The sequence below is a fragment of the Haematobia irritans genome, chromosome 1 (genome assembly GCF_050003625.1).
Source record: "Haematobia irritans isolate KBUSLIRL chromosome 1, ASM5000362v1, whole genome shotgun sequence".
Classification (NCBI taxonomy): domain Eukaryota; kingdom Metazoa; phylum Arthropoda; class Insecta; order Diptera; family Muscidae; genus Haematobia; species Haematobia irritans.
This window is the reverse complement of record NC_134397.1, coordinates 55,850,981-55,872,033: the sequence shown is the minus strand read 5'-3', so window position 1 is coordinate 55,872,033 and position 21,053 is coordinate 55,850,981. Positions and strand designations below refer to the sequence as shown.

The 21,053-nt window shown below is 30.5% G+C and overlaps 2 protein-coding genes across 6 annotated transcripts; one reads left to right on the top strand and one right to left on the bottom strand.

Annotated features, from left to right (window-relative positions):
* Nucleotides 1–4,604: 4,604 nt before the first annotated feature.
* Nucleotides 4,605–13,899, top strand: LOC142220953 (peptide transporter family 1). 4 transcript variants are annotated; one of them, XM_075290393.1, is made up of 8 exons: nt 4,607–4,859; nt 5,145–5,368; nt 5,484–5,696; nt 9,126–9,354; nt 9,441–9,715; nt 9,781–9,992; nt 12,980–13,399; nt 13,473–13,899. In XM_075290393.1, exons 2-8 carry the CDS (start codon nt 5,224–5,226, stop codon nt 13,812–13,814), a joined length of 1,836 nt encoding a protein of 611 aa, XP_075146508.1. In that variant the 5' UTR covers nt 4,607–4,859; nt 5,145–5,223; the 3' UTR covers nt 13,815–13,899. The 4 variants fall into 4 exon arrangements, with proteins under 4 accessions (XP_075146512.1, XP_075146508.1, XP_075146510.1 ...); XM_075290395.1 differs by having other exon boundaries at nt 4,617–4,746; nt 5,165–5,368; XM_075290396.1 differs by having other exon boundaries at nt 4,666–4,746; nt 5,194–5,368.
* nmdyn-D7 (nucleoside diphosphate kinase homolog 7) lies at nt 13,801–19,538 on the bottom strand. 2 transcript variants are annotated; one of them, XM_075290399.1, is made up of 8 exons: nt 19,398–19,538; nt 18,282–18,383; nt 18,051–18,217; nt 17,828–17,989; nt 17,566–17,773; nt 17,268–17,501; nt 14,135–14,248; nt 13,801–14,066 (listed from the first exon to the last, which is right to left on the bottom strand). In XM_075290399.1, the coding sequence occupies exons 1-8, from the start codon at nt 19,398–19,400 to the stop codon at nt 13,932–13,934; spliced, it is 1,125 nt and encodes a 374-aa protein (XP_075146514.1). In that variant the 5' UTR covers nt 19,401–19,538; the 3' UTR covers nt 13,801–13,931. The 2 variants fall into 2 exon arrangements, with proteins under 2 accessions (XP_075146514.1, XP_075146513.1); XM_075290398.1 differs by lacking the exon at nt 19,398–19,538 and adding an exon at nt 18,780–18,803.
* Nucleotides 19,539–21,053: the final 1,515 nt, after the last annotated feature.

The window sequence follows — 21,053 nt, the reverse complement described above, 5'->3', positions numbered from 1 at the left end:
GTCAAATTTAGTCAAAATCGGTTCAGATTGTATATAGCTCCCATATATACGTACACCAGAGTTGGGGAAATATGGTCGACTGTTTCATATTTTAGACCCATTTTCAATGGGATTTTCCTCCAATTGACTGGATAGTTTCCACAGAGAATACAAATATGGCCAAAATTCTCACAGTTTACACAAAATTCTGTGATGATTTCCCCATATCTTAGCCATATCCTACACACTGTAATGCCAAAATTTCCATAGAACGGATGAGTTTTAAATAAGGGTCCAAGTCGCCCGACACATATCTTGGCGAGATCTAACCAATATCCTTGTAAAATCGCCACTGCTTAGTAGCAAAAATTGTAAATATTACTCTAATTGTCCTATATCTCGAATACATATGTATCGCCTGAAAAATCATAAATCTCTTTTGTACAATTGCATTAAAATTTCTCTCGCTTCATATTTCCCATATTTTTTACTAACATTGTGTATCATCCCAGGGCGTTAGCCGATTTAAATTTTAATTCTAGAGTTTTTGCAGAAGTACAAAAAATTGTTTCCATTAAAAGTATTTGTATCTGAAAATGCAAACCTTTATATAGCTCCCACCAAATTTTAAGTAGTTAAGATGGTAACACAAATGTGTGTCTGCATAGTGGTGAAGGGTATAATATAGTCGGCTCCGCCCGACTTTAGACTTTACTTACTTGTTTTTAATTGAAATGTATTCAATCAAAAAAAATGATAGTATCAATCATTAAAGCCAATTAAAAAATTAATTGATACAACTAATTTTTGTGATTGAGTTTTTTTGTTTTTGATTGATTTTGCTGCCTTTAACACCGCAATAAAATTGAGGATGTATAGTTTTATCAATAGGGGTAATTTATCGCTTCGGAAATTTCGACAAAATTTTGAAGGATGTCTGGGGGGGCATAGCCCCCCCCCAGAGAAAATTTCTAGCTCCGCCAATGCATAGAATAATATTTTAGTTCATTCGTACTAAGAAGTATTCAATCCTTTCCAAACTTAGGGAGACACACTTGTTAGAATATAGGAAATTTTCCTATATTTCTTTTATCTACCTGTAGTCGATACCTGTCATCGATGTAATCGATATTTTGCGCGTGGGTTGTTTTTTTAGTTGGAATCGCGTTGTTATGGTATACGGAGGGATTGTTAAAAAATAATATAATAAATAACAAATAAAATAATATAAAATATTTGTTATTTTAAATTAGTGAGAAAAAATTATGTTCGTGGTGTATAAAGAAAGAAAACAGAATACCAACCCCTACATTCGTCTTCATTTTGGAATCTTCAATTATCAGGTACACTCATAGAAAAAAGATTGCTAAAAACAGCAGTCGATGTCTGCTGTTATATTTTTGTACTTCAGGTCCTAATGAACAAAAATTTATAAAATTTTTAGGTTATAAATTTTTCCCCAAAGCAGAACCAAGAACCAAAAGTAGTTTTTGGTATATTTTTCACTGAAATATACTTACCAGCTCCTAAATACGATCAGCAAACATTTTGTTTGCTGTTATGCCTCAATTCGATAAATATTCAGATTTTTGGTCAAATACTATAGATATTCATAAAATATTGTTTTAATTATGTTAGGATAGCTCCTAAGTTGATATTTTTATCGGTTTGAGCAAAAATAAAACATGTTTTAGTATAATCGAGCTTCAAAAATAGCAGGAAATGTTTGCTATTTCAGCAAACAGTGACTGCTGTCCCTTTTTCAGCAGACTTTCTGCTGTTTTAGCAGACTTTTCTGCTGTCCCTACTAACAAATTTCTTTGGGTGTACCATTCAGTGAGGCTAACAACCTCTTGGAAAAAAAATTGGTTTATGATTTTTTATACTTGTAGGTATTGAAATTGTAAAAGGAGGACAAAATCGTTAGGCAGCAACTTAATAAAAGTGAGAGGTACAAGAAGAAGAAAAAATGCGTTTTGCAGTTGATGACATTACATGGAAATTGGAAACAGTGTAATAATAAACTAATATTTCAAGGCCAGTCGATGCTGTTGATTCTTAACAAATATATTTAATATATTAATAAAACGTGTATTTTATTGAAGAAAAAATTGCCTATATAAATAAATACAATTGTATTTAGAAACGAAGGTAAGCAGTTCTAATTTTGAAGTAAAAAGGTTTACCACAAATATGTAAGATTTGTCCCAATGAATGAAAAAAGTTCAATAAAATCATTCCATATATGAATTTAATTGAGTTAAATTTTTTCATTTTGTAGTATAAGGGTACATAAATATAGGAAAATGTTAACTAATATATGGAATGCATTCTACCTAATTTCAACGAAAATCACATCGTTCAAAAAAATAAAAATGTCTTTGGCGCTATACGAAGTTCAACTTTCTTCACTATGTGTTCATTTTAACTTAAAGAAGGGGTCACTTTTTTCTGGGTGTGAAACCACTCTACACACAATTTTTGGTTTTAGTCCACACTTTTTCGCTATTGCATTTGGAACGAGTACAAAACCATTGCGGTTTTTATCGCCATTTCTTCAACATTGTGCTTAAAGTCTAGTTTTCTTTCAATAAGGCATAACAGCAAACTGATCGCATGAAATGTATGGTTTTTTCATGCTACCGAAATTTTGCTAAGATGAAGTTATCGATTGTTTAAACTTCTTCGTATAGAAATACGTAACAAATCTGCCTTATATGCATACAAACTAAATTTCGTGGCAAATTTTACCACAGTTCAACAAAAGTGTTTTATATTATCTGTTTAGAATCATATGCAATGGTCCATTGCATCTCTGAAATAAATGGATAACAGATCTCGTCAATGTTTCCTCGGCATCGAAAACCCACAAAGGCCATTCAACATAAATAGAAAACGAAAATAATACGAATTGCTCGAACGGGAGAATTTAAACACAGATAATGAAAATGAAATCAGTTAAATAACGAGAGTAAAACAACAATACCTCCGAATATGATTTGCCTACACGAGAATCCCATGATAAGTGGAGACATTGCTTTCGATTATTTACATTTTGCTCCCAAAAGGAATATATGGCAAATCCGGTTTATTGGTACTCAAAAGAAATTTCCGCTGGAGATATGTAACAGGCTTTACGTTGTCCGAATTCACGAAGGTCGTTGACCTAACTAAAGGGTGATACGGTCAAAATTTGGTCAAGGGAAAACGCGTGTAAATCGGTGAAATCGTTTATTTAAAAAATCAAATTAAATTTCTTTTTCAAGTTCAATTAGTATAAAATTCAGGAAAAATATTCAGTTAGGCTTTCGCTTTTCCAAATCCGAATTGCCGGGCCTCACGCTTGACACCTGCCATCAGATTTTGTACAGCCACCTTGTCCACCTTCTTCGCCGCAGAAAGCCAGTTTGCCTTGAACTGCTGCTCGTCCTTAGCAGTTTTGTTGGTCTTCTTTAGGTTCCGCTTGACAATAGCCCAGTATTTCTCAATTGGGCGGAGCTCTCGCGTGTTGGGAGGGTTCTTGTCCTTGGGAACCACATGCACGTTGTTGGCGGCGTACCACTCCATGGCCTTTTTACCGTAATGGTAAGATGCCAAATCCGTGTTTCTTCAGGAAAGGCAGCAGACGTTTATTCAATCACCCTTTCACGTAAATTTCTTGGTTGACAGTCCCGGAAGCTATGCTGCTTTTCAAGCCACAGGTACAGATGGCTTGCCAAACCAGATATTTCTTTGCGAACTTTGACAGTTTTATGTGCTTGAAAATATCTGCTACCTTTCCCCTTCCTTTTGCCGTATAAAACTCCTGTCCCGGAAGCTGCTTGTAGTCGGCTTTGACGTAGGTTTCGTCGTCCATTACCACGCAGTCAAACTTCGTCAGCATCGTCGTGTACAGCCTCCGGGATCGCGCTTTGGCCGTCGTATTTTGGTTATCATCGCGATTTGGAGTCACTACCTTCTTGTAAGTCGATAGTCCGGCTCGTTTTTTGGCTCGATGCACGGTTGTAGACAATACACCCAGCTTATTTGCGGCATCTCAGAGAGAGAGGTTAGGGTTTCGATTGAAACTACCGCAACTCTCTTTGTCGTCTCAGCGGCTTCCGGTTTTCGATTTCCCCCCGATCGAGACTTCCTGGCTGTCGACAAACGTTCCCCAAACACTTTAATTACATTTGTAACGGTTGATTTGGCAACTTTTAGCGATTTTGCCAGCTTTGCGTGCCAGTAGCTCGGATTTTCGCGATGCACGAGCAAAATTATGATACGCTGCTCTTCTTGCTTGGACGGTATTTTGACAACTGAAGAATGAATTCCAAAATCAAAATAGGAGCAACATTCTACACACACACACACCTTCAAAATGAGGGGTGTTCAGGTTTTTTAAATGCAAAATTGAAAGAAATACGTCAAGTTTATATTGACCAAATTTTGACCGTATCACCCTTTAAAACATATATAATCGTCATATAAACGTCATCTTAGACGATATGAATGACATTTTTATATTATTCCGTTCTTATACCACGTTGAGCATACCGACCTCCTATAACCGCATCTACAATCTATCTGAAGATGTTAGTAAGGAACAATCGTTAAGAAAACTGAATATTAACACACTGTCAGACGAAGTGTAAAGTCTACAAAAGATGATGGCTAGCATCTCGTAAAATTAAAATTTTAAATTCAGTATTGCGCGAGATTTTGGACGACTTAAACATGTAGCAAATAGATTCGCAATAATACAAAGTAACGGTCAAAGTAACAAAGGTGTCTATTATTTAAAAATATCAAATCAATGAAAAACATAAAATCAAATTAAAAAAAAAACAAATGAAATAGATTAAATTCTCGAATAAATCATACATACATAAGTAGATTAACCCTGGAAAGTCATTCTTATTTTTTGTACACAAACGTCATCCTTCGTCATTTTGACTACGGCTTATTTCATGACGCTATAATTTGCATCGTGAGCAAAAATGAGACCCACAATTGAGTTTATTTCCTTATTCAATCCGTTTTTAATTAGTATAACACAAAAATTCATAAAATGGTTGTATTGGTATAACTCAAATTTAACATTTCCCAATCGACCAAAAAGCACTTTAAATCGAAAATGAAATTACGCGTCGTCATTTTGACGAAGGATGACTGTCCAGGGTTAATAAACCTTGATGTGTTCAAGTGAATTTTTCTCTAAAACAAAATCCACAGTGAAATTTGAGAAGTCAGCAAAACGATTGTATGCAACCATCCAACTTGAAAATTATTATAGTATTTGCGGTTGAGGTGGTACATTTACACATTTACATCAAATTAATCGTGGACAGAGATAGACCATCATTCACATTCGAAATGTTTCGGGCCACTCAACTGGCAAGTGAGGAAAGTAAGTTTTTTTGGGGGAAGAGATAACAACTAAAATAGTGCTAGAAGATAACGAAATCTTTTATATTTCATCGCAAATTTGTTTTGTTTAATTTATCTTAAACTAAATAATAAAGCTTTACCTGCTCTGGGTCTATTAAGTATAAATGATGATAAACAACCTGCCGGTATAACAACTTCTCTAAATCTTAAACTGGGAAATAGTAAAACAAGTGGCTATGGATTGGTGACAGTTTTACCGCCCCATCGTCGACCTAAATATCCTATTGCAATTGTATTTGTGTTAGCAACCAAATTGTTTGAAGCATTCGCAGCAAATGGAATACGAAGTAAGTAACATACACTCGAGGAAATCTATTATTCGAAATAGAAAGTCAGCCAAATTGTAAGTGATCTTGAATCCTGATTTGTTTTTTTTTTTTTGACTTATGCACCCATTCCCATCCTTTCATCCATCTTCGATACATGGTATCTGCTCTAAGATTGCCACTCGTGCTAAAAATAATCTACACCCAAAGAAATTTGTTAGTAGGGACAGCAGAAAAGTCTGCTAAAACAGCAGAAAGTCTGCTGAAAAAGGGACAGCAGTCACTGTTTGCTGAAATAGCAAACATTTCCTGCTATTTTTGAAGCTCGATTATACTAAAACATGTTTTATTTTTGCTCAAACCGATAAAAATGTCAACTTAGGAGCTATCCTAACAGAATTAACACAATATTTTATGAATATCTATAGTATTTGACCAAAAATCTGAATATTTATCGAATTGAGGCATAACAGCAAACAAAATGTTTGCTGATCGTATTTAGGAGCTTGTAAGTATATTACAGAGCAAAAATATACCAAAAACTACTTTTGGTTCTTAAATATGCTTTGGGGAAAATTTTATAACCTAAAAATTTTATAAATTGTTGTTCATTAGGCCCTGAAGTACAAAAATATAACAGCAGACATCGACTGCTGTTTTTAGCAGACTTTTTTCTATGAGTGTACCAAAATTTTAAGAAAAAAAATCCAAATTAAATCGTTTTATTTTGAAATTTTTGTAGTTAGTATGAAAAACAATTTTTTTCTTCGAAAGAAATGTTTTATTATTTTATTTGCAATATTATATATTTTGATCTGTCATATTAGTGACAATTTTTTTGGGTTTATAAATATTTTTTGGGTTTATAAAATTTTGTCAAAATTGTATTTCTGTAGAAAATTTTCTCAAAATTTTATTTCCGTATTTTTGAGTATTGTTGACCTATTTTATGATTATTCTGATTATTAATATTGTTCGGTTAGAGGTCATAGAAAAAATTGATTATTGATGTGTTTTAATATTTATTTCCAATATTTCGGTTAGTGCCACTAACCATCTTCTGGGATTTTGTCAAATTTTTTTTTCTATAGAAAACCTTGTCATAATTTTATTTCTATAGAAAATGTTGTCAAATTTAGCTTCTATGGAAAATTTTTTCAAAATATTTACTTCTATATAAAATTTTGTTAAAATTTAACTTTAATAGAAAAAATTTTCAAAATTTTACTTCTATAGAAAATTTTATTTCTATAGAAAACTTTTCCCAAAATTTTATTTTTATAGAAATTTTTTTTTCGGAATTTTCTTTCTATAGAAAATTTTCTCAAAATTATATTTCTATAGAAAATTTTGTCAAAATTTTAACTTCTATAGAAAATTTTCTCAAAATTTTACTTCTACAGAAATTTTTCTCCAAATTTTCCTTCTATAGAAAATTTTCTCAAAATTTTATTTCTATAGAAATATTTCTCAAAATTTTATTTCTATAGAAATTTTTCTAAAAATTTTATTTCTATAGGAAATTTTTCTCAAAATTTAATTCTGTAGAAATATTTCTCAAAATTTTATTTCTATATTTCTCAAAATTTTATTTCTATATTTCTCAAAATTTTATTTCTATAGAAATTTTTCTCAAAATTTTATTTCTATAGGCAATTTTTCTCAAAATTTTATTTCTATATAAATTTTTCTCAAAATTTTATTTCTATATAAATTTTTCTCAAAATTTTATTTCTATAGAAAATTTTCTCAAAATTTTATTTCAATAGAAAATTTTCTCAAAAATGTATTTCTATAGAAAATTTGCTCAAAATTTTAATCCCATAGAAAGTTTTCTCAAAATGTTATTTCTATAGAACATTTTCTCAAAACTTTATTTCAATCGAAAATTTTCTCAAAATTTTATTTCTATGGAAAGTTTTCACAAAATTTTATTTCTGTAGAAAATTTTGTCAAAATTTTATTTCTATAGAAAATCTTGTCAAAATGTTATTTTTATAGAACATTTTCTCAAAATTTTACTTTTTCTCTAAATTCTATTTCTATAGAAATTTTTCTCAAAATTTTATTGCTATGGAAAGTTTTCACAAAATTTTATTTCTATAGAAAATTTTCTCAAATTTTTATTTCTGTAGAAAATTTTGTCAAAATTTTATTTCTATAGAAAATCTTGTCAAAATGTTATTTTTATAGAAAATTTTGTCAAAATTTTATTTCAATAGAAATGTTTCTCAAAATTTTATTTCTAGAGAAATTTTTCTAAAAATTCTATTTCTATAAAAAATTTTCTCAAAATTTTATTTCAATAGAAAATTTTCTCAAAATTTTATTTCTGTAGAAAATTTTGTCAAAATCTTATTTCTATAGAAAATCTTGTCAAAATGTTAAATTTATTGAAAATTTTGTCAAAATTTTATTTCTATACAAATTTTTCTCAAAATTTTATTTCTATAAAAATTTTTCTCAAAATTTTATTTCTATAGAAATTTTTCTCAAAATTTTATTTCTATAGAAAATTTTCTCAAAATTTTATTTCAATAGAAAATTTTTTCAAAATTTTATTTCTATTGAAAATTTGCACAAAATTTAATTTCTATAGAAATTTTTTTTCAAATGTTTACTTCTATAATAAATTTTCTCAAAATTTTATTTTTATAGAAAATTTTCACAAAATTTTATATCTATAGAAAATTTTCTCAAAATTTGATTTCTATAGAAAATTTTTTCAAAATTTTATTTCTGTAGAAAATGTTCACAAAATTTTATTTTTGTAGGAAATTTTCTCAAAATTTTATTTCTATAGAAAATTATGTCAAAATTTTATTTTTACAGAAAATTTTTTCAAAATTTTATTTGTACAGAAAATTTTCCTCAAAAATTTATTTAGAAATTAGAAAACTGAAGTACGTCTTAGTTGGAGAGGAATATTTTGCAAATTCTACCAAAACTTGAAGAATTCTACCAATCTATCAACAGTAAAAATCTATAGAAAATGTTCACAAAATTTTATTTCTATAGAAAATTTTCTCAAAATTTTATTTAGAAATTAGAAAACTGATGTACCTCTTAGTTGGAGAGGAGTTTCGATGCAATACCAATACGTTAAAATCTTTTTTTACATACAAATGATCGCAGCTTCAAATGAAAATCAATATGTTAACATCTTTTTCTACAAAAAAATATTGATAGCAAATTATCCAGTTTTAAGTTTTGAATTCAGAAGATAGCTGAATCGGAAAAACCTGCTAAAACAACTAACATTTTTTTTATATTATCACTAACCTTTATTTTTCAGCGTAGACAAAATTTATTAAAAATTTCAAGCCAAAGATCAGAAGTATATTGTTTCACGTTGATAAAAATTTGTTGATAAGTCTTGTTTTGGCAAATAATATTGTTGAATATCTTTGCATAAACACGATTGATTTAAATCTTTTATTTAATTTTCAGCAATATTGGCATTGTACCTGCGCGATGACCTATATTTCAGTGAAAGCCTCGCTACAGTACTTTTACATATTTTTAATTTTTTTGGTCAATTCTGTCCTATATTTGGAGCTATACTAGCAGATAGTTATATAGGCAATATACGTACAATAAATAGGCTTTATTTCATATACGGATTTGGATGGATTTTATTGGTATTCACATCACTGCCCTATGTAGGCGTTTCGTTAGTGTAAGGAAGATACAATAATAAAATAAAAATAAAATGCAATAGTTATCATAAATCCGATATTCATACGTTTCTCGTTACTTTTTTAGATTTCTAGTTTCAACGGCCCTACTATTGATAGCTATCGGAAATGGTTCAACTCGCGCTTGTGTCACATCTTTAGGGGCCATTCAGTTCCAGCTTCCTGATCAGGCTAAACAATTGGCCGAATATTTTTCATTGTACTATTTCATCTATTACATTGGTATCTTTTTAAGCAAAATAATACCGCCCATGATTCGAGCTAATACTCATTGTTATAATAAACCGGATTGCTATCCTGCTGTATTTGGAACATTGGGATCTTCGTTTTTTATGGCATGGTGTATGTAACAATAATTTATTTTACAATACCAAATTATATTAATATACATTGTGTGGAATTTACAGTTATATTTGCGATTGGAAAACTATTCTATAGGAGCGAAAAACTGGCAGAGGAAAATATTTTAATAAAGTTCTATGGCTGTGTTAAACATGCCTTGAGTCAAAAATGGAACAAAAAATCAAATGATAATAAACCTTCTCAATCCTATTGGTTGCACTATGCAATTGGACGATATGATGAATCTTTTGTTAATGATGTGGCTAAAATATTTAAGGTAAAATATGATTTCAGTTTTAATACAGCCCCTATATGGTTAGATTACTCAATTTTACTTCTTCGATTTGCCTGAAATATTGGCGTTGCAATTTAAATGTGTTCAATTGTTCATACAGGTCATATATAAACGATATCCGATCTATATGAACTGAATGCAATGTTGCCAGAATATTCCGGGCTCTTGTCCCCAAAATAGGACGCTTTCATCACCAAAAATCCCCAATCTAACTTAAAATTCCCCACAAAAATCCCCAATAAATGTCTGGCATGTTTTTTGAAAAAAGTTAAGAAATGTCCACAAACTAGAACGCTTTCCCCAAAATCCCGGATCTAATTTAAAATTTCCCACAAAAATCCCCAATAAATTTCTGACATGTTTTTGGAAAAAAGGACAAATTTTTATACCAGTTTGCGAGTTACAATAAGATGAAGATTTCCAAACACAAAACCAGGAGACGGGTGCTCAAAATATTATCCGATGCAAGCCCTCCTCAGAATTAATTATTGGTATAAAGAGTCATTGAATTTTTATCTTGTGCAAATCGTATTCTAAATGAAATTTGGAGTTCGGTCAACATGATGTGTATTTATGAGAAAAAAATCGATCGTGGGATATATATATATATATTTTGCAAATCAGTGATGTACGCAGATGCGGATGCAACACTTCAACCCGTGTCCCCAACGAAATAATTTCACAATAGTAAAAAATTCTTAGGAAACAGAAAATTATAAATGCTGTGGAATAAAGAGGTTTTATGTTTTGAAGATTCTCTGTACTTCTTTAAGCCCTTTTTTAAACATGTAGAAGCAAAAAATATAAACCATAACTCCAAACTTTATTTATTTACAATGCTGAACAGATTTCGAAAATTCCACACAAAAATCCCCAAATTTGTGGAAGTTTTCCATCAAATCCCCAAGTTTCCAACTCAACATTTTCGTCCGCATCCACGAAAAAATATCCCCGATATGGGGAAAAATCCCCAATACTGGCAACAGTGCTTGAAAGTTTTTTTGATCTAAATGTCCTGAATATTTGTGGTTTTTGGTTTTTTATTCGATCTTTTTCGATTACTTTGATTACTACTTACAAAAAAAATTCTTACAACTTACAAAAAATCAGGAAATTAATTGATTCAATTATTTTTTAATTGAAATGTCTTGGATCACAAAATTAATTGAATGTCAATTAAAAAATAAATTGATCCAAATAAAAGATTAATTGAGACAATTAATTTTCGTTATTGATTTTCGCTTCAATAAAAAAAATTGTTGAATCAATTAAATTTTTAATTGAATATTTTTTAAAATCAATTAAAATTTTAATTGGAAAATTTTTTTCTGTGAAATCAATGATTGAAAATTTTTCAATGAAAAAATTAATTGATACAATTAACTTTTTATCAAACTCGGTAGACAGTCAATTAACTTTTTATCAAACTCGGTAGACAGTCAATTAAAAAAAAGTGATGGTTTTTTGTTTAATTTTTAACTAAAAATTTTGAAATAAATTTTCAGTTAAAAAAGTAAGTTACGTTTTTAATGAAAAAATTAAATGAGTTTTGCAAACAACATTAATTACATTTTTTAATTGAATAAAATAAAAAATTAATTCTTTAATCAAGTAATTAAAACTGTTATTGATACTATAATTTTGGTGATTGATGTCATTTCAATTAAAAAATTAATTGGATTAATTAATTTCGTGATCGGAAAATTTTCTTTTTGTTTGTGTAAATAGATAATCCTCCTTGTTCTGAAATTTGGAATCGCAAAACTTTGGCTTGGACATCAATTCTTAAACCTGAAATTTTTAAACTTAAATCTTGGTAAAGTAGTTTTCATTAATGAGAAGATCAAATTAAAATTGTATTGGAGTTCCAGAGCATTTCTATATTTTTATTAAAAGAAAATAAATTCTTGCGATTTGCGATTCCGAATATCGGAACAACGGGGAAATAAAGGGTGGTTAAATTGTCAAGGGCCGATGTTGATTTTGAATAAAACACAAACTATTTAGGAAATTAATGTAATTTTATTTTATTATGATATATTGGTATTACTCAATTATGTATGGAACAAAATATCGGCCAAATGGTCGCTGCGACCTCGGAGGCACACCTCCATCCGATGGTCCAAATTTTCGATGACGCTGAGGCATAATGGAGGTTCTGTGCCGTTAATGTGCCGAATTATCTCATCATTTAGCTCTTGAATTGTTGCTGGCTTATCGACGTACAGCTTTTCTTTCAAATAACCCCAAAGAAAAAAGTCCAACGGTGTCAAATCACATGATCTTGGCGGCCAATTGACATCGCCATTACGTGAGATAACACGGCCATTGAATGTGTGGCGCAAAAGAATCATTGTTTCGTTAGCTGTGTGGCAAGTGGCACCGTCCTGCTGAAACCACATATCGTCCACATCCATATCTTCCAATTCGGGCCATAAAAAATTCGTTATCGTCTCACGATAGCGAACACCATTTATAGTAACTGCCTGACCGGCCTCATTTTGGAAAAAATACGGCCCGATGATGCCGCCAGCCCATAAACGGCACCAAACAGTCACTCTTTGTGGGTGCATTGGTTTTTCGACAATCACTCTTGGATTCTCATTCGCCCAAATGCGGAAATTCTGTTTATTGACGAATCCACTGAGGTGAAAATGTGCCTCATCGCTGAAGATGATTTTCTTCGAAAATTTCTGGATAACTTTAACACGTTGACGGATTGTGTATCTCTCCATGGTTCAAACTGAGTAAGTCTGAAATGGAGAAATGTCAAATAAAATTCGGAAAAAAACTTGGCGTTTAGGTGTGGTTCACATTCAACATCGGCCCTTACAATTTAACCACCCTTTACTTTTTCGATATCCCAAAATTCTCGCGAATTTATTACATTATTACAAGCAACAATATTTTACAGATGGAAATACGCATCATTAGTTTTATTCATATGAAATATTATTATTTTATTTTAGCTGGTGAAATTGTATCTTCCTTTGCCTATATATTTTGCACTATTGGCACAACAAGACTCCAGTTGGACATTTCAGGCATCTTTAATGAATACGACTATAGCAGATGGAATAACTATTCAACCCGATCAAGCAAAAGCTATGGGACCAATATTTTTATTTATTTTAATACCCTTAATGCAATACCTTATACGACCATTTTTGAAATGGGCTTTCATATTTGAATTGAAACCGTTACAAAGTGTAACATGGGGAGGAATTTTTTCTGCATTCTCGTTTATTTCTGCAGGAGTTTTACAACGATATATACACACTATGCCATATAGGTCTGTCAATGTTTTATGGCAAATACCACAATTTATATTTATAATGCTAGGAGAGCTTTTGCTTTCGATACCAGGTCTACAATTTGCATTTACACAAGTTAGTATGAAATAAAAAAATCTATGACTTTATTTTATTTCGTAATAATTAAAAAATGTTTATATTCTTATAGGCTCCGGAATCAATGAAATCAGTTGTAACAGCAGCTTGGTTCTTGAACAATGCATTTGGCAATTTAATTGTAGTTATAATAACCGAACTTAATATATTTCCTACTCAATATGATGAATTCTTTTTCTATGCTGTATTAATGATTGTATCTGTGATTTTCTACACTTATCTAGCTTATGTTTATGTATTGGAAGAACGTGTAGTTTCCCAAAGAAGTAACCAAAATTTAATAGAATTAAATTCAAGAGATACAATAACTCCACACAATGGTTTACAACCTACTGAAAGAGAAAGAAATGATGATACACCGAGTACTAGTAATACAACTCTTATTAATGTCTAATGGTATTATTAGAAATAATTGTTATTTATTTTTATACATTTAAAAAAAAATATTCAAATAAATTTGTTTTATTTTATGGACGGAATTTTGTGTGTTTGGTTTTATTCATTTTCAAACTCAGAGTATTTTGAATAGATATTGTAGCTCTAAAATAGTGTCGTCGGGTAAATCGGTACAATGAACAGCATTTAAAGTTTTGCTAGACCCATATTTGGCTCTCAAGGTATGTGGTCGCAATAGTTTAGCAATTTCCTTTAAAAAAATACATTTAATATATGTAATCTAGCAATAACATTAGAGTATAAAAGTAAGATATTTACCGGATCCATTGGCCCGCAGAATTTGCGAAACTCTTCATAGCTATTTTTATTGGGGTCGGTACATACAATTTCCAAAGCTACACATAAACCACTTGCTAATTGTGCTACCATTGACTGTTAATAAAAAATATTTTATGAATACAATAATTGCTATAATGGCAGTAAATTAGAAAGTAAAATAAGTAAGAAAAGTCTAAAGTCGGGCGGAGCCGACTATATTATACCCTTCACCACTATGTAGACAAACATTCGTGTTACCATCTCAACTACTTCAAATTTGCTGGGAGCTATATAAATTCTCTGTGGAAACTATCCAGTCAATTGGACGAAAATCCCATTGAAAATGGGTTTAAAATATGAAACAGTCTACCATATTTCCCCAACTCTGGTATATATGGGAGCTATATATAATAATTTTGACTAAATTTGACATACATAGTTAGAATAATTCTGCAATCTCTGCAAAATTTCACGTAAATGGAAGAATTACTTCGGTCCCCGTGGTCATATGAGTGTAAATCGGGCGAAAGATATATGTATATGGGAGCTATATCTAAATCTGAACCGATTTCAACCAAATTTGGCACACTTACCGATACTATTAAACGTAATCCTTGTGCAAAATTTGAAGCAAGTTAGGGCAAAACTCTGGCTTTTGAGGCCATATAAGTCCAAATCGGACGAAAGTTATATATAGGAGCTATATCTAAATCTGAACCGATTTTAACAAAATTTGGCACACATAACTAAACCGTTAAACGTACCTCTCGCGCAAACTTTGAAGTAAGTCAAGGCAAAACTCTGGCTTTTGAGGCCATATAAGTGAAAATCGGATGAAAGATATTTATGGGAGCTATATCTAAATCTGAACCGATTTCAATCAAATTTACAAAGCATTGGTAGAATGTCAATTCGACTCTCTGTGCAATATTTCACGAAAATCGGTAGTAAACTGTTGCCATATGAGTCCAAATCGGACGAAAAAAATATGGGAGCTATATCTAAATTTGAACCGATTTGGCTGATATTTTGCAAGTTTTTCAAGACTCATAGAATATTCGTATGTACGGAATTTGAAGAACATCGGTTGATAAACACTCCAATTATGACAAGATCGGGGATAAATATATATGACAGATAAATCTGAACCGATTTTTTTCCAAAATCAATAGCGATTGTCTTTGTTCCAAAAAACTACCCTATGCCAAATTTGAGGACGATCGGACTTAAACTGCGACCTGTACTTTGCGCGCAAAAGTACATGAACAGACAGACAGACGGACATCGTTAAATCGACGATCGGTATATTAAACGATGGGTGTCAGACTTTTCCTTCTTGGCGTTACATACAAATGCACAAACTTATACCCTGTACCACAGTAGTGGTGAAGGGTATAAAAATGAATGATGACGACCAAAAAATGGCCAAAAAAAATCTGAAATTTTTCAAAAATTACCAAACAGAAAAGGGTAGGCAATAGGATGGACATAACCGTAACGAGATCAAAAGCATGGAGCTACAGAAGATATTAAGAACACGAAAATTTTCTATAGAAATAAAATTTTCACAACATTTTCTATAGAAATAAAATTTTGACAAAATTTTCCATAGAAATAAAATTTTGAAAAAATTTTCTATAGAAATAAAATTTTGACAAAATTTTCTATAGATATAAAATTTTAACAAAATTTTCTATAGAAATAAAAAATTTAGAAATATAGATATAAAATTTTGAAAAAATTTTCTATAGATATAAAATTTTGACAAAATCTTCTATAGATATAAAATTTTGACAAAATTTTCTATAGATAAAAAATTTTCTATAGAAATAAAATTTTGACAAAATTTTCTATAGAAATAAAATTTGGACAAAATTTTCTATAGAAATAAAATTTTGGCAAAATTTTCTATAGAAAATAATATTTTGACAAAATTTTCTATAGAAGTAAAAATTTGACAAAATTTTCTATAGAAATAATATTTTGACAAAACTTTCTATAGAAATAAAATTTTGAAAAAAATTATACAGAAATAAAATTTTGACAAAATTTTCTATAGAAATAAAATTTTGACAAAATTTTCTATAGAAATAAAATATTGACAAGATTTTCTATAGAAATAAAATATTGACAAAATTTTCTATAGAAATAAAATGTTGACAAAATATTCTATACAAATAAAATTTTGACAAATTTTTCTATAGAAATAAAATTTTAACATAATTTTCCATAGAAATAAAATTTTGACAAAGTTTTCTATAGAAGATGGAGCACATTTCATTTCTAGGTTCGCAAATAAAGCGATTGTAGGATATGTGGCCAGGGTGATGGAATTTTCGAGCGGATGTTGTTATTGCCCAGCTTGAAAAGAAACGTAATAATTATGAGGCAACGAGCCAAGGTGGCTACACAAGAATTTAAACTAGCTTAAAATAGTCTGTGAAGATAGTATTTTTCGTTTTTCAATAAGATCTATCATTAAGAACTTTTAAGTTAGTTATTTTTCAAATTCAGTTGTATCTTTAAGCAGTTAGAAAGACTATATTTAACTTTCAATGGCAATAAATATACCATGCAGCGCAAAACCTTATTTTTAAAACTCCATTTCGGACGTTGCATGTATGTATGAAGTATCTACATCAAATTCTGAATCGATTTGTAAAAAAATATATATCTAAAAAATCCCACCTGTACTTCTAATGTCCAGATTAAGGCAATTTTTAATATTTTTGAAATCCTAATCGAACAGAATTATTAAATTTGAAACTTGTTCTTAAACACTGTGCTACATACGGCTCGAACTGGGCCATCCCAGATTCCTATATCCCCTGTCAACTAGATAATAACGGCACAAACATTACAAAACTCATGAAATATATGCACATTGTACTTTTTTAAGAACTTTGTAGGCGCTCCATGGTTGGGGCTAATAAGTATATATCACATTCCTTCTGTAATTCAAGAATTTTATGTGTGTAAATTTCATGAATGGTAGTTGAGCACGGTATCTTTAAGATATTACGAATTATAAAATAATATGAAAACCTATTCGTCGCAGTGTTTTCCTTCGGGCGCGCGATTTGTGAAAAAATTGATAATAGAAATTTTCTCCAATATTTAAATAGATACTTACAATATATTCCGGCAAAATGCCTTTATAGACTTCATAGAATTCCACACAATTTACTCTTTCCAAAATATGCGTTTTTAATGCTATTATCTTGAAATTGTTCGTTATAATTTCTGAGATGATTTTTCCAAGATTTCCTTCTTTAATCGCATGTGGCTTAATGATACACAATGTAGAGTTTTTTAATGCCACTGGGCTTTGTAAATCTAAATTACCATTGAAAAATAAATGGCTATCCTAAAAGTAAAAATAGATATATGTATATTTATTGTTAATATGAAAAAGAAATCTATACCCTTACCCTTGCGGCACTTTCATCCGATTGAGAACAGTATATTCCATTTCGAATTTCTTCATTTTGAAATAGAGAGCGTAAAGCTCTTGGAATTGTATCTTCATTCATTGATTCTTTGACTTGACTTTGACAAATTTTAAGCTTTTCCACTGCATTATCGGCAATTAATTCAAGACCAATTGAAGGACCAGATAACAATTGATTCATTAGAGATCTAAAAATAGATGGAGTTTAATAACTTATAGTAAAAATACTATGTGCTACGTACGATACTTGAACATCTTCTTGACCTTCAGTTAAAAATGTCCTTAATTGTTCAGCAGTGAATTGTACCATCATAGCTTTATTATAACTAAAATTACTATCACTGAATGCTGTCAAAACTTTGCCCAAATGATGCATAATACTGTTCTTCAACAACACAAATGTTCTGAAAATAATAAATATCCATTAGAATTATTAATTTTAATATCGCATATAACTTAGCTTACTTTTTCCTGTATCTGGCCAAAGTAACTCTTGTAGATTCATCTCCATAATCTACAATATCAAATTGTCGGCCAAATATATTAATTTTGGAGCCCACAAAAAAGTCCTTCTCCGTTAATTCGGGCATTTTTGTACGTCTCAGGAATAACTTTTTGGTTTTTGCATCAAACTTGTGATTTAGATGGTCTAATTTAAAATATGTCCAAATGTTCAGTATCTTAAAATAAACTTACAATTTCAATAGAATTACTCTCCACATAATAACTCAATGTAAATGTTTTACTTATACCAGCCTCTTCTTGGAACCAATCCGCTACGAAGGATAAACGACGAGACTGAAAAAAAACAAAGGAAAATGCAAATTTACTGCCTGTTCAAGAAACAAAAAATCGACTCGGGACGAATCGTTCGTCTAAATTAAAACTAAAATAACTTTAGATATATTTGCTAGAAAATCCTGAAATTTGTCATGAACTCATTATTTATGATTTACTATCGAACACCGAAACAATTGCAATTCCACAGACTCTGGTTTTCGAGATATCAATACGGGATTTTTGACGAACCGTTCGTCTCGAGACGAACGAAAAATCCACGAACAGGCAGTTAATGTCCTTTAAAAAACGTCAGAGCTTATAGAGCTCAGCATCGCTTTAACCCGGGCTGTACTAGCGTGACCACACACATTAGACCGTCACTAAATCTTCTCGTGTTGATCGCTGATAACATACCATTGACATTTCAAAATTCGAAAAAAAAAAAATAATTACAACACAATTCGGGTTAACATATTTGGCGAAAATGTGGATAAGGACTTAAAACTGCAGATGCGACTTCCCAATTTTCAGGCGGAGGTATTTGCTATTACAACAGCTGCAGAATTCCTGTCGATGAAGCGACTTCAACTTCTTCGTCGCCAGTCATGCGCTTTACAGATTATCAGTTATTCCGGACGGAATGTCGGTGTTTGTAAAGAATCTTACAGTGTGTCGGATCGATACGACTTGTCGGCGATGACTAAATAATCGGTAAATGTGTTATGGATCCTATAAACATGCAGCAGTATCGATTATGCCTTCGGACTTAACTGATAATGCGCACAATATATGGGATATGTTCGAAACGAGCACTGCCGTCCGGAATAACTGATAGTCTGTAAAGGGCATCAGGCAGCAATAATGGGCACTTAACGTCGAATGTAGCCCGGAAACGTTCAGATATTTTTAAAAATACATTTAATGTCTGGGAGCACAGCTAAATATATAGTAGAAAATAAACACTCTTTTATTAAATTGAAGTATGAGAGTCAATCTTCTTATTATCTTTTTAACCTGGCCAATATATCTTACCATATTATCCTTTATTTCCTTTTTTAGAGTCTTATGATCTTCTAAAGGAGGAGGAGGTTGTATGAGGGTAACAAATATATGTATGTAACCTTAGCAACATAATGTTATGGCAACCCTTGTTGCCACCTTGTAGCTATATGAAAGCTGCGAGATATATAAATACAGTACAAGGCATACAAATGAGTCCAACCTCCACTGGCAAAGAAATTCTTCCTCGAGCGTAACGGTACAACGAAAAAAATATGAGTTTGATAAATTACTACTTTTAATATTAATATAGCAAATGACATTGTGAACGATTTGTTTAAAATCTGTAATTTACTTAATTTTAAAATCTTCATTACCTAACAATCCTTCTCATACCATATTTTTATTTCACATCATTTGAGGGTAATACAATAAAAACATGAGCATGATTATTTTTATAAAAAAAGTGTTTTCAACGGTGAGAAGTTGGTCATTAACAATATGCTACATTAAAGATATGTTTAATGGATGCCTTTCAGACGTACAGAAATCTTATTTGAGGTATTATTTGGATTGCTTTACATTATTTCATTTTCACAAATATATTAACGTTCTTAAACTCTAGAATTTTTAAAAGCTTGTAAAGCTTCTCAATGTCTGAATTCGCGATATCTTGAAAAACTACATGTATCTGCATATAATAGATACAGTTTAATTAGAAATCTGGTAATCGAAGGGTAAGAAAACAATAATGCCCGGAAAATGTAAAGTTCATAATAAATTTATATTCTTGATCTATCAGCCTAGGTCGATTTTCGACCTTTTAGGTTAAAAAAGCCCAAGTCTACCTTTTGTAATCTTCCAGAAGATCAAATCGACTCATCGATATTTGATGTCGGCTAAAGTCGACTTTTATTAACAAAACCGAAAAATCAAATTTAAATTGAAATATGGTGGTCCTTATTTTTTAATAAAAAAAATGAAATTTGGAGTCGACATTGGAGCATTTACGCGACTTTTTGATTCTCTTTACAAATCAAATCAGCCTTCAGTTGAATGACACACACGCATATAAAAAAAAATGGTGCCATAGCTGGGTTAAACTTCATTTGCCAACAAAATAAAGATTTCAAACACGTATTAATTACCCTATTTAATACTTATATAATAACTACCTTAAAACACTGAAGGAAATTATATATTTAATAATGGGATTGTAGCTGTGAGCTACTCTAAGAGAACCAACCAAACCTCAAGACTGAAATGTCTAAATTCTGGATATCAGAACATACACAGAAAAAAATTTCCGGAAAATGTTTTCAAATAGTTTTGAAAAAAAAAATTGAATTAAAAATTTAATTGATGCAACAATTTTTTTAATTGAAACAAAAATGAATAGTATCAATTATTTTTTTTTTTTAGTTGGATCAATTATTTTTTTAATTGGATCAGTTAATTGATGCTATCATATCTGCGATTGAAGACATTTCAATTAAAAATTAATTGTATCAATTAATTTCGTGATTGAAGACAAAAAATATTTTTTGTGTGTGATTTATATTTGTATTCAAGATTTCAAAACCATTGGTAAGAAGAAACTGCCCATTAATGTCACGTCATTGCACTAGATTGATATGTAAAAATGTTACCACACGAATGATTCGCAACAGCTAATAAAAATAATTCCTT